We start from the raw sequence: 17,447 nt of genomic DNA, 5'->3' as shown, positions 1-17,447 counted from the left end.
CACCTAAAAGCAGGTAAACGCACAGTGTGAATGACACCTTCAAAAAACATTACATGAATTTAGAAATGCCAGTGTGAATGAGGCCTATATGGTGGTCATACATGCTTCGATTTTATTATTCAATCAATATGCAAATTAATCAAAATGATCAAGTCGGCAATCAACTAGGCATAACTTCGCTTCATATATATTTAACCTTCGATCAAACTGAATCGAACGGGCAGGGCAGAAAATTATCAACTGTGTTGCATGAACTGGCGGCACTGGGATCCTTTATTTCAGTCGATCAGATTATGAGATTGCATAATGAAAAGAGAGATGTGATTGATGAGCATGGCTTCTACCAGCTTGCAGTTTTTTATTTATTCAGTTTTTTGTGATTGTTTTGCCTTGGGGATTTCTTCTTTCTATTGGCTTGGTTCAACTGTATAATTCGTTTGACATTGATTGTATGCCAGGGGAGAATGTGCTCTACTTAGCAAGAGGTGGGCCAAACTATTTATACTTCTGCCCCTCGACGAGAAGCTGTATCACTCTATGACATTTTAGCCATTTATATGATATCGTTGTTGTTGATAATCTTTCTTAGTACTTTGACCTCCAACCGGTTGGTTTTCAGGTTGATTGTTTTAGTTCATATATAGCCCATGTGGCAATACCACCTTTCCTTTTATGGTTGGCCACCTCCAACTGGGCCATGTGTTGGCTGAAGGCCTTTATACTGTTTTATATTTTTTTGTATTGTATGGAAACTCCAATAAACATTATTGAAACGGATGCGATTGATGATTTACAATCATAGCTATAGATTTGAAATTTTTCCTGGGATCGTCATATTGCTCAAATAGATAGTTAACTACCGATCAATTGTTCCTATTGGGAGAGATCGAACAGAGAAGAAATCATTTATTGAAGCATGTATGGCCACCATTAGGCTCCATTCATATATAGGCATTTTGAATCTTGGACAGAATCACCATTATTTTGTCCGCGATTTCAAAAGGCGCTCTAAAAATGTCAAATCGCACATCACCGTGTTCAGGTTCCATTCATTTCAATGAAACCTAAAAACATGCTGTGATTCTGGTGCGAATGTCGTAACTGCTTTTGGGCAACAAGCGATTTGGTTTGTGCAGTTGCAGGGCGACAGTCACAGCAGAATCGCACTGCATTTTAGATGTCATTGAAATGAATGTCACCTGAACACACCGATGTCCGATTTTGACATTTTAACAGTGCGTTTTGAAATCGTGTGCAGAATCGCGGTAATTCCACCCCCGAGATTCAAACCACCTATATGTGAACGGAGTCTTAGGGTGAGGAGTTCCCTTTTAAATGTTTCCTTTAGCTAAATATATTTGTAAACTGCTTAGAGGTGGTAGTCTCATTCCATGTGTTCTGACTTTTTCTGTTAGGGATCATTTGCTTTCCCAGTGGATTCCCCTTTTGGCCGAATGCCCGGCGATCGCTCGGATGTACGAGGAGATGGCGCTGCTACGGGACAACATGATGGTGAATTCTCTGGTCAGAGTGCTGCAAACTCTTCAAGACTTCAACATCATCCTGGAGAGTTCCCTCACCAAAGGAGTTGATATGTAGATCCACTTCTGGGACGCTGTACAATATCGTTCTCTTTTCCTCTGGGCTTTTTTTTTTTTTGGTGCATTTCCTAGAACTCTGGCCTGCGGCAAAACGTTCCGAGGCGGAACACTGGACTTGGTAGCGAATCACTGGAAGCCAAAATGCGTTCGCATGAGTCAGGCTCTGAATCATGGCATACATTGTCACTTACAGTAAATTTGAATCAGATATTTAGTACAATAGAGTATTTTCCTGTCTCGTGTGTAAATACGACTGTAGTTTTTTAAAGATTCTGACTATATCAGGTAGGTTTACTTAGTACCTTTTTTTTTTGTTTTTTTGCAAACTGTAAAATACGGTAAGTTTTCTGCCTATCAAAGGTGCTTTGGTTTGTCAAATAAGCAGGTAGATGCTCATTTGTTTCCATTGCATTAGACATTCTGAGCCAAATAAATCACCTGAGTTGCGGCAGTAACTGTCTTGTGAGGTGACGCAGTATTTGGAGGGGAACCTTGATCAGGTGCTGAACGGTCATAAATAATTAATAGCTGATGTCACTTGCAAATGTTTTTAGGTTTTTGGTGCAGTGCAGGAAGGGTTAGAATCTGTTTTTTATTGTATTGCTGTGTCCCCATTATGGAGATTTTGTCCCTCTTCCTGTCCCTGGTGACACCAGTCTTTCACACAGAAAGGAATGCAAAATCGCCCAGAAAGGGACATGGAAATGAATTGGAAAAGATTTGACTTTACATTCCCATTTGAGCCAGATTAATGAGTTGCTGCTGTCTTGTCTGCTGTCAAAATGCAATAGCTGCAGCAGGAAATTTGTCCATCCATGCTGTGTAGTGTGGATGGAGGAATCTGTTAATTTTTTTTGCTCAGTCCACAGGCTAAATGGGAAAAAAATGTCAATATGCGTCCCTTTGTGAAGCCACTGATTTCCATTAAGTTCACTGGCTGCTGTTTCAGGAAATCTAACCTGTAAAATGTTCATCTTTGTGATGTCATTGAAGTGTTCGCTGGCATTTTCATGAAGCTTTAGCCTGAGAAGAGGCCTCGTTCATCGCATTCCCAGGAATACTGATTCAGCTTGCAAGATGTCTGTCTCTAACTCCAGGGGGCTAATTAAATGCCTAACTCCACCAGGAACTGATTTCTTACTATTGGGAATTGGAATTCCCGCCTGGCTTCTTAAATGTCTAAGAGTTTAATGCAGATCCATCCCATAATAATTCCCAATTTTGCGGAAATTCTGCAGCAGTAGCCAAATGATTGAGTTATTCTGCTCATACAGATTTTTTTTTTTAATAAAATGCATGTCCAGCCAACATTTTTTTTTTTAAGCTGAAGTTAATCCACTTGTATTTGGCCCTTTCCAGGCCCCTCCATTCCCCTCATCAACATGATAATGACTTTTATTTATCAGACCTTCCATTTACATTACATATCTTATTTTAGACTAGAAAACCTCATCTCTGTGATTCTCTTTACAATGAAGGCAGATCATGGCTGCTGGAAGGGGCCGGCAGGGTGCTGTACAAAGCTTCCTGAAAACATCACAGCACCTTGCCTCGGTACTCCTCCTGAGCCTTCATGATGCTCAGCCTCTGTGATATAGAGCAGCCTTTTTTCAGTCAAGGCACCCTTTAAAATGATGGACAACCTCAAGGCACCCTCTAAAATTATACACTTTTTGCACACTGGCACTGACTAGTATTCCAATGTTTCTCTCCTCCATCACTGAGCTGATGTGACCCCAGCACTGATGGAGAGGAGCAGGGGAGGGTCAAACAAGGATACTGTGCAGACAAACAACATCCTCCTTATCGATGATATCATTGGTTGTTGGAATGCCAGCAGCTAGAAGGTGGTAATGGTGCACAATGAAAACCCATGGCTTTTTTTTTAACTAAAAGACAGGCTTGATCCAGCTGCTGGCTTGTACACAATTTTTGGGCAATTTTTAGCCATTTTGCCAAGGCACCCCTAAAGAAACCTCAAGGCACCCCAGGGTGCCTGGGCACCCTGGTTAAAAAAGGCTGATCTGGAAGCTAAGCTGAAATTTAATGAAGGAAAGAAGGTGGGTCAGGGACAGTCAGGCTGGGGAGGAAAAAGCTAGATCAGGAGTGTCAAACTGGTGGCCCTCCAGCTATTGCAAAACTACAAGTCCCATCATGCCTCTGCCTTTGGGAGTCATGCTTGTAACTGTCAATTTTGCAATGCCTCATGGGACTTGTAGTTTGACAACAGCTGGAGGGACGCCAGTTTGACACCTGTGAGCTAGATGATGTTGGACATACTTTAGCCAGAAAAAGAGGCTTGTAACATATAATTCACACACAGTTTGCAGTGAAATCAGAGTAAGCAGTTTCAGTACAGGAGAGGAGCCTGAACCCAGCCTATATGTGGGAAAAACCAACAGGGGTTCAAGACCTCCCCCATGACAGTTTAAAGCAATAGTAAACCACCCCAAAAAAAAGTCACCTGCAAAATAATGTCATAATGTGCTAGCATGCATCCCATGTGAGCACATTATGAAAGACTTGCCTTAGAACAAAGCCCTCCAGTGGTGCGCTTTCACCACTGACAGGGCTTCCACCTTCACCCAGTCCTTCTTCTGGGTTTGCGGGCTTTGGCTGCTTGATTAGCTGCGCCGCGTTGACGTCACTTCCACGCATGTATATGGGAGTCTCGGCTGTGGCACAGGGCTCTGAAAGAACGGCATCGGTATGCGCTAGTGACGTCTTTGGGACACTGAATATCTCCTAAAAGGTGCATGTGTGGAAGATATTCCTTGTACCTATAGGTAAGCTTTATTATTCTAGAGTTTACTTCCACTTTAATAAAGAGCGGATTCCCCAGAGTGACGCCATCACTATGGCTCCTGCGGGAGGGATGGATAAACCACACTGGTGACATATAAGAACCCAATGGGGAGATAAAATTCATTGTTCACACACAACAAAAAACTAGTTTTTGGTGGAGTTGGCATGTAAGCATCTCCTATGGTGTTAATTGCAAAGCATGTCTGAGACCTTTATGTATGTATGTTGTAAGTATCCCGAAGAGAACTATTTTCCTAAGTTATATAGCAAGTAACCAGTGCAAGTATTAGTGATGCAGCCGCCTCTCTCCTGATTTACACATATTCTAGACATCTACAGTATATCTATTGTCATTGGAAGTCATGTTTGTCCAGGCAGAAGCATTACCCTTCCTCAAAGATTTCACTGGTTAAATCATTGGTGACAGCATCCATCTGCTGATCTCCATGCCATGACTTCATCTCATTTAAAAAAGAACTCCGCTAAGCACCGTTCCTGATCTAACGTGGTCACACAATGACTACAGCCATTTTTCTGCAAAACATTTTTCACGGTGCCCCTATGTCGTCAGATTTTCTGTGTGTGGTCACTCAGCAGCTCATGAAAGGTAGCTTTCCCTGCTCTGCTCCTGCATCAGCTATGCTGCATGTAGTTGTTGAGTGGGTCGGGTACTGCCGGGATGCCGTCTTGTATATTATCTGCAACCCCACAGCAAGGAAAGCAGGTGCAGAGTGCTAAAGGCATACTGTACAAGCATTGTGTATTTTCACTGATATTATTGGGAAGTTCAGATTAAATACCAACATGACTTTTTTTTTTTTCCCCCATTATTGCTGTTCCATATTTCCATTGTCATAGTACATATGAAATTGTAGATTCCCCATCTAGTGGCTGTGTGTATCTCATGGCAGTTAGTCACCTCACATAGGGAAGGCATTGTTTTCACTAAACCGGATCTGTCCTTTTGACTTGCATCATGCAAGAGGATAAGCAAGGCACAACCACTATGCAGCACTATGATGCAGAGCCTCCAATGTCTACTCCTATGTCACATATAATAGAACTATGCACAGCAACAAGGTATTACATCGACACACTAATCACATGGCATTAAACTGATTTTATTTACATTTCTACCTTTAATTAGTTTTCCCTTTAGTTTGTATATTTTCTGATTTACGTTTTAAAACTGTCCATTTTTTTGTAACAGCACTGGAATTTTCAGGTTCAGTTTAATGGAAACATGGTGTATTATTGTAACACTGATCCGTTCATCCATTCGACACTTTTACTGTTCCTTAATGTGGGGAAAATAGTGTAGATGCTGTTAATCAGCAATGTTTTGGGGTGTATTTATAAGAGCTATTTGTACTGCGAAACTGCATGTATACTCCTGTGCAAATGACGGCAAAATATTATCGAATATTGTTGGGTATTTTTCTCTCCAGGTTGAATGTTATTCATTATACAGAAAAGTGAATCAGGAAAATACCACATTATGGCCTCTAGATTGAGCTGACAATAATAGAAATTAAATACTTTACTATGATCGTCAACACCATCTAGTGACCACAAGATGGTATTTTCCTGAACCACTTATTTTTAATGAATAATATTCAACCTGTAGAGGAAATAGAAGTAGAACATATGCAGTTTTTTTATTATAAATACTCAATATGTGTCTGTACCTCCTTTAACTACATCCTGTCCAAGGACAGCACAGCTTACCTCGGCATGTCTTGCTGTTTTGATGTACCTGAATGATAATGCATGTAAAATGCATCTAAAGTGTACCGCGCTACTCAGCAAACGCTGAGCTGTGAACATGGCCCTAGGAGAAATTTTGTTTTCCTGTGGTTCAAATATGAGCATCTTGAACATTTTTAGTCTAAATTCAAACTTTTTTTTTTTTGTTTTGTTTGGAGTGTGAAGGGGTTAGAACCTCTGTTAGGTTTAATTTACTGTGTGTATCCTCTCTAGGATAGGCTCAAACAGGATCGACAGTTTTTTTAAAATTTATTTTGGGACAGAGTAGTAATGGTTAAAGCTGAACTCCAGAAAAAAAAAACAAATACTGTCTAAATAGAAGGTGCATGTGTTCTATTACTTGCATCATTCTGTGCTTCATGCATTTCAATACTGCGCCCTCTCCTTGTGAAGGACCATTGATCTTGACTCTGCCCACTTCTGTAGTTTTCTGTTGCAACCTGCAATGGGTGGAACCTGCTGGGCCCCTCCCACAGCTCTGCTCTCTGCACAGGCTATGTACAGCAGAGTGATGTCACTGCTATTTTAACAAGGCAATAACTGGGTTTGCAAAGGCTGCTGATGCATTCAAAGTAGATTTATATCTTTATATTGTGGCTATTGAATATATGAATTAAAAATTGCATGTCTGGAGTTCAGCCCAAAATCTCTCCAATGTAAGGGAACATCCACTTTTAGATAGTTGTCACCAGAACAGGTGTGCCCAATCGAAGATTTCTTTCACCACCTGTTCCTATGGCAACTAACATTTTGGAATTCCTAATGCTTTTTTGCCCCGGCAACAGTGGTTCCCCAGGACTTTTAAAGTAGATTTAAACTGTATCTGAGCAACACAAATTGAAAACTATATATAATTCATTTTAATATTCAGAGCAAACTCAACATTTTGAAAAACACCCCTCATTTCTAGCTGCAGCCATTTTGAGTAAGGGCAGATGATTCATGTAACATTTATTTCCTGGAATCCATCTGCTTTAGCTCAGGCATTCAGGCAGGAGGGTATGCTTTTGCTGAGGAAACCCCTCCCCCAGACGAGATAAAAAAAAATGCCCATGAAGACTCATGGGATGTATGGTGTCAGAAGGCCAGAAACCAGGATGCAACTGAAGAAATGTAAAAAAAAAAAATAAAAAGGTTACAGCAAGTAAATATAATATACCTTCCTATATGTTTACTAATGCTAGCAACATAATGATTAAATAAAAATAGTTAATATAGATTAATAGAATTGTGTTCAACTTTAAAGAGGGTGAATCCCCCCAGCAGTAGCACACAGTAATAAAAACCTGACAGATGTTCTAACTCCTCCCTGCTCTATCCTAATCTAAATGTTTTGCTTATTGATCACTTTTTATTATTTGTGAATGGTGCTTAGCACATGGATTCTTTCTTAAAACTTTAATTTTGTCAAATTCCCACAGCAGTGGAAATGAAATCCCAAGAATTTGTTTCAGGACCTACCGCTGTTTTTTGTTTTATTTTTGTTTTGTTTTTTGGCTGCGACCTAACTTGTACAAACTCATATTTATTCAGATACACTGTGGTTTTTTTTTTGTTTGGTTTTCTTTTTAAAAAGGGTGGAATTTAAAGTATTGCACTACTTGTTACACTTGAGTAGGGGGCTGTGTTTGCGTGAACTGTATATGTTGGAGTTGTCCTTTTTGACATGTACTCCTCTCTGTAATTTTCTTTGTTACCATTACTGTAGAGGATGCAAAATGCATCACCGTATTATTAGTCAGCTCCTTATTGAATAGCTTAGAGGTTTTGTCTATCCCACTCATCCGTTTACACTGTTCTTTCTAAAAAAAAAAAACAAAACTGTTTATTAGTACTCAAGAGCATTGCTGGCCGACAGAGCATGCTGGGACTTGTTGTTCACTCAGTGCTTCTTACACCTGCATTGGACCAATCAGCGGAGGACACTAACAGAATGTTTCTCGATTTCTGTCTCCTTGAAGGGATTCTAGAGGATTCTGTCTTTTCAAAGTAAAGGATTTAAGTCCATTTTTTGTCCTTTGGAGCAATACCATAATCTGTCTATGAATTCAATTCTGCATCTTCGTCTAGTGATCTGAACCATGGAAATGGAACTTGGCTTTCCTTTCTCTCATGTGGTACTGGAATTCTTTTAAATTAAGTTTGTTAGACAAAAGCTGCTTCTTTTTCCACATCAGTATTAATGTTTCTGTTCTGTATGAATTTTTTTTCACACAATTGTCACCTTTTTTCAGTATTAAAATGTGTTTTATCTCTTGAGAATTTCCTTGTCACTACTTTTCATAGCTTTGTAAAACCTGTGGATGGGATGGACCTGTTATCAGTTGATTACATTTAACTTTGTCAAGTCAAAGCTGAACTCCAGACAGATGGAAAAGAGCGAACGTCGAATTAACACTTATGCGCCAGAGACATATTTGTGGGGTTTTTTTGCACATTTAAATATTTTAAGGCCTGAATATTACATAAACCCCCCAACCTTAATATTTTCTGAATGCAAACACCCCAGAGAATAAATTGGTTGCAGTTCCAATTTTGTAGGTCTCATGATATTTGCGTAACAGCTTAACAAGCATAAAATTTCATTAAAAAAATATATTTAGGATAATTTTAAGGCACAAAAATGCAATATATTACCCAACTATCTGGTAGGATATAAAAAAAAATTAGGTTCACCAAGTACATAGATACCAAATATGTCAAACATATATATGTTTGACTTTACGACAGCGTAACACATATATGCTGCTTGCAGGAGATGGGCTTTAAACCTGGGCTCAGCATATGTGTGTTTGTGCTGGAAGAGGGCAATCAGGCCCTACAAATGATTGCAACCCAGGGAACCAAATCCCAATCACATGATCACTGTGATAGCCACGGATTGGCTATCACAGTGATCATTCATTCTGTAAAGAGGAGAGACAACAGAGTTCTTTGCTATCAAGGAGGAAAAAAAATACAATGTGTCTAGATGTCCGTTTATGACACAGAGAATAGCTGCGATTCAGAGGATCGCAGCTATTCTCTGATCATTCACAGTTTATGACACTCAGGAGATCAGCGGAGAACATGTTCAGCCCTTCACTGGAGATCTGTGTTCTCCCTCCAGATTCTCCAGCCCAGAGCTGGAGAATCGGAGGGACCGCAAACTAAGCAGCGATAAATTACCTCTGCTTAGTAAACTGATCTTTTACTGTAATCTCACGAGATTATAGTAAAATTGGCCGTTTTCCAGCGTTTGTAGACCGTTCTTCAGCGTTTGGAGACCGTTCTCCGTTCGGAGAACTGCTTCATAAAAGGCATTCACAGGAGAACTGTGTTCTCCGAGAATGCTGGAGAACTGAGCAGCGATCATTTATTGCTGGTTCATAAACGGACACCCTAGTCTGAAAAAAAAAGATGTTGAGGGGGGGGGGAAAGATTAACTAGTTCAATGTTTTGTCTAGTTTAGTGAGTGACTAGTAGATGTCAGTATTAGCCTACGTTTACACTTGAGTAATTTGTAGCTCGAAGCTCGATAAACGCCCAAACTTAAAAAAAATCAATTGTTATCTATGGTGCCTGTTCACACCTGATCATGTGAACAGGCACCATAGAGAACAATTATTGTTATACAGGATTTTTATAGCGCCAATGGTTTGCTCAGCACTTTACATTATAGTGGGAGACAATACAGTAACAATACAGTTCGATACAAGAGGGATTTGAGGGCCCTGCTCCTTGGAGCTTACAATCTAGGAGGGTGGGGTGAATGATACAGTAGGTAGTCACTGTGGGGGATGGAGTGGTTGGAAGAGTAGAGGATTCCAGAATTAGCAGAGGGCGGGATAGGCTTCCCTGAAGAGAAAGGTTTTCAGTGATTGCCGAAAGGCAAGTAGAGTAGGTGATAATCTGATAGATTGAGGTAGGGAGTTCCAGAGGATGGGTGACGCCCTGGAGAAGTCTTGGAGACGAGCATGGGAGGAGGAGATGAGGGAGCTAGAGAGTAAGAGGTCTTGCGAGGAGCGGAGTGAACGGTTTGGGTGATATTTAGGGATAAGATCGGTTATGTAAGTTGGGGCAGTGTTGTGGATGGCTTTATATGTCATTGTTAGAGTTTTGAATTTTATCCGTTGGGCAACTGGAAGCCAGTGGAGGGATTGGCAGAGAGGGGTGGCGGATATGGAACGGGTAATGAGGTGGATGAGTCTGGCAGCAGCGTTCATGATAGACTGGAGGGGGGATAGCCTGTGATGAGGTAGGCCAATGAGGAGGGAGTTACAGTTGATTTTTAAGTTTGGCATTTTTTGAGCCAAGTGCGAATGCAGGCTAATACTGACACCTACTATACACTCACTAAGCTAGACAAAACATTGAACTAGTTAATCTTTTACATTACAAAGTGTGAATGCAACCTCAGTGTCAGGGTAAGTGGCAGTGTAAATATCAATGAATGGCAGTTAGTGGCAGTGTAGGTGGCAGTTTGTGCCAGGGTCAGTGTCGGTGTGTTTAAATAAGACCAAAAAAACTACATTTTTGTTTTTTTTTCTATTTTTGACCAGTTTTCCTTTAATAAAAAAAGAGATATTTATTAACATTTCCCACCAAATGAAAACCCAATCTGTCCTGAAAAAAAACAAGGTTTAATCCACCTGGATTCACTAAGTAGTTGCAATGAAATGTCCAGTTTTTCTAACATAAAATTGTGCTTGGGCGGTAAGGTTGGTTTTGACCCTGGTCATGAAGGGGTTTAATTTGCAAAAGCCCACAAATTTACAACTAGCTTCAATACCCTGATAAACGTGATTCTTGTGAGCTACTATGGTGTGTACTATAAGTACAAAATAAATTAAGTGGATATATAAAAAAAACAATCGGTTAATGAAATTTCACCAAGTGTTTGATAAGAAATGGAAATAAAATTGAATAAAGATGGGTGAAATAAATGCAGTAAAATAAAAAAAATCAAATAAGCTGGTGTTTGAAATATTAAAAAAATGAGTGGGTTGCCCTCACTATATACATACTCATACTAGTGTGTCACTGTAAATAAATCAAAAAGCAAGGAGTCGCGCTCCACTACCAATAATGATGATATGAAATATATAAACATTCATAGATGAGAATATATAAAAAAAAATATGAATTAAATTAAATAAAATTGAGTGAATAAGTCCAACATTAATTCAGCAGCGTGATATTGCAATCATGCTGGTGCCACATGCATGTCTTTGAATAATCCGTGATTTTGATGTGTCTTTTAATGGTGTGATACAAGATAAATAACGTATAGTCCACCAATCTTAAATTGTGTGCTCCTTCCCCAGTTGTGCTCTCACCTGACTTATATGACCAAACCATTAAGTGAGGTCATAAAAGCTTGTGTCCCTTTAATTGGACTCAAAAGATTATTATTATTATACAGGACTTATATAGCGCCAACAGTTTGCTCAGAGCTTTACATTACGGAGGGAGACAGTACAGTAACAATACAGTTCAATACAAGAGGGATTAGAGGGCCCTGCTCCTTGGAGTTTACAATCTAGGAGAGAAATGAACAGATGAATGTATCCCTGTTTCCTAGATGGATGAATGGAGTTTTTACCTTTTCCCAGCAGGGGGTCTCGCCGCTTCCTAGCAAGCTTTTTCCTGGAGGCGGATGGATGGAGTTATCCCTCTTCCCACTAGGGGGTCTCTTCACTCCCTTCAGATTTTTTTCTCCATGTGCATATGTACCATGCAATTTGAAAATAGAATATAGTGCCTTATCTTCTTTTTTACATATTAAACAAATGTAGGGAACTCACATGAAATTTCAATCAAAATCAATTTTTGTACAGAAATAAAGGATCCTCAATGTGTTTTTCACACTCAATACACAATATACTTGCTGTGTAGTTGCCTTTGACGCCCAGTTCACATCTATGTGGGTCGCATTTTGCACTGGCACGAGAGCCTATTCATTTGAATAGACTCCCGTGCCCATGACACGCAGGGAAGAAGTCCCTGCACTTCTTTGGAAAATGCAGCCCGCATGGGAACCTCGGTTCCCAGTACGGTTGCATTTTCCAATGTGGGCGACGTACCATTAGAACTAATAGTACCCGTCCGTGGGTCTGCATTTCTCTGTGCGGGTGGTTTCATGAGGATCTGCAGCGGCACCACCCGTACAGATGTGAACCTAGGGTAAGCGTCGTGATGTCAGAGCCCATTCCCTATAATTTTTTCATAGGTGATACTTTAAAAGTCCATACAGGTCATCAGTTTAGAGTTAACCACGAATTATGTGCCTAGATGTATTAGTCTATTTAAATAAATAAAACCAGCTTTTGCTGCAATATTCAAGTTCAGATAATCCCCCTTCAGTACTTTGTGCCACTAGATGTCCTTAGTCTGATGGCCAGCATCGTTCATCCTGCTTCTATTATTATACAGTATTTATATAGCACCAAAAAGGTTTGCTCAGTGCTGTACATTATAGTGGGGGACAGAACATGAGACAATACAGCAACAAACAATACACGAGGGGTTCAAGGGCCCTGCTCTTTATTGAGCCCAGGTGGCCCTGGACCTGTCCCAGCCTGGGACTGGACAGTGAAAGGAGAAGCAGCTCAGTGATGAGCTTATCAATCAGTCACAGCTTTCTCCTCCTACCAGCATACTGCTTATCAGCCTATGAACTGAATGGCTCTTTGTTCTGCTGCTGGTATATAAAAAATAGATTTAAAAATTATTTGCACTGATAACAATGCATTTAACTCATTTCCTCTCATGGAAAAGCACCACATGCTTTTTGTGGACTGAAATTGCAAGAATGAATGTCATCCCTGCCCAAACTTCTGTTAAACTACTGAATTTCTGCCATTCTCATCTCCACAATCTAGAGTGGTATTGTTCTATAATGGAAGAAAAGAAGCAGGAGGGCTTCTTGAGATATACTGCAGAAAGTATGCACAGGACAGCCCTTCATTTCTGAAATCAACAGGTATTTATATCACTTTACAACAGATAGAAAATGTTTTCTAATGGTATAATAAACAGACCAAAAGGGAGCGAATAAGATACATTCATTGTTGGGGCTTACATACACTTTATAACAAGGAGAATGCACCAAAATCAACATTTGGCATGGTACAACTGAGTACTACTAAGACCAGATAGTTATGAGACCTATTCAGTCTAGTACACTTCCAAAGCTAGCAATAGATGGATTTGGCTGGTTTAGCAGGGACCAGGTGAATTTTGACGCATGTAATGCCATTCCTTTTCATGAGAACTTGATCTAACAATTGACTTCTCACAAACGGGACTGCTAGAAAATTTCAATTTGATCAGATGCAGCACTGATCAGTGTATTCTAACAGTTGAGGAGTTCCCGCTGTCAGGATACAAAGGCACAGTGGAGAGGATTCCTTCATTCACCTTGAATGTGTAGATAGAGGAATCCATTCCTTATTTTTTTGTTTGTTTGTTTTCATCAACAGGCTGGCTGATAAAAAAAAAAAAATCCATCTATGGCCAGCTTAATTCCTTAAGGTCCCTTACAGACTGGCAGCTAGGGGGTGGTAAAACAGTTGACTGAGTTGTAGCTATGGTGTATGATAGCATAGGCTGCTGCCGAGCACTGTTGGGAAAAAAAAATGTTCTGACAACATTTTGTACATGTGGATCAAAGGTTAAACTAGCATCAACTGTCACTTCTGTATTTTTCAATTTAGACTGAAGCTTAAGTACAGTGCCATCTATAGATAGTCCTTACAGCCTATCGGGCTTTAGGAAAAAATAGGCTGGCCATAAAACCAATTGACTTTTATTTGGGAAAAAAAGGAAAGTTGAACTAATACCCAAAAATACTAATAGTCAATTGGGTGCAACTGCTGATTATTTTTGACTGAAGTAACGCGGAACATTGAAAGAGGAGGATGGAAAAACTTTGTAAAATGAGATTATTCCTAAATGAAAAATAAATTTGCAGAATTGTGTTCAATTATTGTAGAGCACATAAGCATCCTGAAACCAAATACAGAGTTCCAAACATTGACATGGCAATCAAATGAAAATTTTCTATAACACCAATTGACTTTTATTTGGGAAAAAAAAGTATTTTTGGGTATTAGTTCAACTTTCTAGTAGTTAATTGGGTTCAACTGATGATCATTTTTGACCAAAGTAATGAGGAAAATCTAAGGAGGAGGATGGAAAATCTTTGTAAAATGAACAAAATTCTGTGAATTCGTTTTGGAAAAAATTTGAACTTATTGTAAATGCACATGAGCATCCTGAAACTGAATGCAGAGTTAAAAACAATGGCACGGCAATCAAATGAAATTGTTTCCGGGTGAAGTTTGTCGAGTCCATTCCAGTATTATAGAATGCTGTGGCAAATTATAGTTTTCAGTTTACATAGAAATATTTATAGAAAATATGGCTGGTATATGGCTAACTTTATTCAAGTAACAATAGACCACAAATATTCTAATGTCTAGAAGTTTTCCTTAAGGGCTGATTCCAATACTGGACGGTTCCCTGTGTATGAAGGCACATTTCCTTGATCCCTCTGCAGGGCTGGGTAGCCCCTTGTGTCATGACAACAGATAACCAGCAATGAAACCCGAGACAACATTCTTCACATTCCGGGGCTGGAACTCTGTGTGAAAGACAGTGCAGGTAGACAGATCAGCCATAGAGCCTGTCCATGCCCCCATGTGAATTCATCTGCTTAGAAATATAGCTGTGTCCCCTTAAAAGTGAACTTACACCTAAAGCACATGATGTAAACCCCATCATTACCATCTCATATTAGATCAAACGTGTTCATGTAATTCCAAAAGTTGTTCTGAATCTTCTTAAATTTGCAACTTTCATTAAAATAATACTCAGTGATCCTGCCATGAAGATCCTTGTTCAGGAACTTCCTGGTAAAGGAAGACAACTCCTGAGTGTGATCTAGCAAATATCAAACGTGATAAGCCCAGACGAGGCTGCTTCACATTACTCTATAGTACATGTGTCAAACAATGCCCACGGGCCAAATCTGGCCCCCCAGGTCATTTCATGTAGCCCTTGCACGCAGGGCTTTTTTTTTTTTTTTTAGCTGGAACATGGAGAAACTCTCTTCTGCCACCTCTGACTCTCACCCTCCACTCCCTGCTCACCACTGTCGCTTGTAAGCATAGAAGCTTTACATGGTGCACCCCTGAACCCTGCACTTGGTACATAATGCACTCCTGAACCCTGCACTCGGTACATAATGCACTCCTGAACCCTGCACTCAGTACATAATGCACTCCTGAACCCTGCACTCAGTACATGGCACAATCCTGAACCCTGCACTCTGTACATGGCACAATCCTGAACCCTGCACTCTGTACATGGCACAATCCTGAACCCTGCACTCTGTACATGGTTGAACCCTGAACCCTGCACATGGCACACCCCTGAACCCTGCATTCTGTACATGGCACGCCCCTGAACCCTGCACTCTGTACATGGCACGCCCCTGAACCCTGCACAATGTATGTATCGCTCCCTTGAACTTTGCACTCTGTGCATAGGGTACCCCTGAAACTGCTCTTTGTATATAGCGCACCCTTGAACCCTGCACTCTGTGCATAGCACATCCCTGAACCCCACAGATAACGCACTCCTGGTATTTATTGCTCCTTTAGGATCCTCCAACTGTTAGTGCAATTTAACCACACCCAACATTCCATGTGGTTTTATTCTCTGAGAAAAAAAGACCTGGATATATTTTTTTTCCAGCATGTCCCTTTGACAGAAGTTGATCAAACAATAGATGTCTGTTGAGCAGGGACGAGCACACAATGATCAAAATTTGGATAGTTCATGAGAAATTTAATCAGTGTATGGCCAGCTGAAAGTATATGTAAACCCTCACCTTGTAAAACAACCCATTTAGTTCATTAGAGATGAAAGGCAAAAAGTGTGCACACACACACGAAACTCGAAAAATTAGAATATCGTGCAAAAGTCCATTTATTTCAGTAATGCAACGTAAAAGGTGAAACTAATATATAAGACTCATTACATGCAAAGCAAGATAGTTTAAGCCGTGATTTGTCATAATTGTGATGATTATGGCTTACAGCTCATGAAAACCCCAAATCCACAATCTCAGAAAATTAGAATATTGTGAAAAGATGCAATATTCTAGGCTCAAAGTGTCCCACTCTAATCAGCTAATTAAGCCATAACACCTGCAGAGGGTTCCTGAGCCTTTAAATGTCTCAGTCTGGTTCAGTAGGAATCACAATCATGGGAAAGACTACTGACCTGACAGTTGTGCAGAAAACCATCATTGACACCCTCCATAAGTAGGGAAAGCCTCAAAAGGTAATTGTAAAAGAAGTTGGATGTTCCCAAAGTGCTGTATCAAAGCACATTAATAGAAAGTTATGTGGAAGGGAAAAGTGTGGAAGAAAAAGGTGCACAAGCAGCAGGGATGACCTCAGCCTGGAGAGGATTGTCAGGAAAAGGCCATTCAAAAGTGTTGGAACCTTTCACAAGGAGTGGACTGAGGCTGGAGTCAGTGCATCAATAGCCAACACACAGATGGATCCTTGTCGTATTCCTCTTGTCAAGCCGCTCCTGAACAACAAACAACATCAGAAGCGTCTTACCTGGGCTAAAGAAAAACAGACCTGGTCTGTTGCTCAGTGGTCCAAAGTCCTCTTTTCTGATGAGAGCAACTATTGCATCTCATTTGGAAACCAGGGACCCAGAGTATGGAGGAAGAATGGAGAGGCACACACTGCAAGATGCTTGGAGTCCAGTGTGAAGTTTCCACAGTCTGTGTTAATTTGGGGAGCTATGTCTTCTGCTGGTGTTGGTCCACTGTGCTTCATTAAGTCCAGAGTCAATGCAGCCGTCTACCAGGAGATTTTGGAGCACTTCATGCTTCCTTCCACAGATGAGCTTTATGGGGATGCTGACTTCATTTTCCAGCAGGACCCAGCACCTGCCCACACTGTCAAAAGCACCAAAACCTGGTTCAATGACCGTGGGATTACTGTGCTTGATTGGCCAGCAAACTCACCTGACCTAAACCCCATAGAGAACCTATGGGGCATTGCCAAGAGATGGATGGGAGACATGAGACCAAACAATGCAGAAGAGCTGAAGGCCACTATTGAAGCATCCTGGTCTTCCATAACACCTCAGCAGTGCCACAGGCTGATAGCTTCCATGCCACGCTGCATTGAGGCAGTAGTTGCTGCAAAAGGGGCCCAAACCAAGTACTGAGTACATATGCATGCTTATACTTTTCAGAAGTCC

General features: G+C 40.5%; 1 protein-coding gene across 2 annotated transcripts in view; it reads left to right on the top strand.

Moving 5' to 3' along the window:
- DENND5B (DENN domain containing 5B) overlaps nucleotides 1-8,435 on the top strand; it is a 160,873-nt gene extending 152,438 nt beyond the window's left edge. For both annotated transcript variants that reach the window (XM_089680730.1, XM_089680731.1), the window contains one exon: nucleotides 1,416-8,435. In XM_089680730.1, the coding sequence (XP_089536856.1) occupies nucleotides 1,416-1,599 (184 nt within the window). In that variant the 3' untranslated portion in view covers nucleotides 1,600-8,435. The remainder of the gene's footprint in view (nucleotides 1-1,415) is intronic.
- The last annotated feature ends 9,012 nt before the right edge of the window (nucleotides 8,436-17,447 follow it).

Source organism: Staurois parvus, unplaced genomic scaffold, assembly GCF_062004578.1.
Source record: "Staurois parvus isolate SC_StPar_1 unplaced genomic scaffold, SC_StPar_1.0 ptg000249l, whole genome shotgun sequence".
In the NCBI taxonomy this organism is placed as follows: domain Eukaryota; kingdom Metazoa; phylum Chordata; class Amphibia; order Anura; family Ranidae; genus Staurois; species Staurois parvus.
Note: the sequence above shows the minus strand (reverse complement) of the source record. Positions and strands in the feature narration are given on the sequence as shown.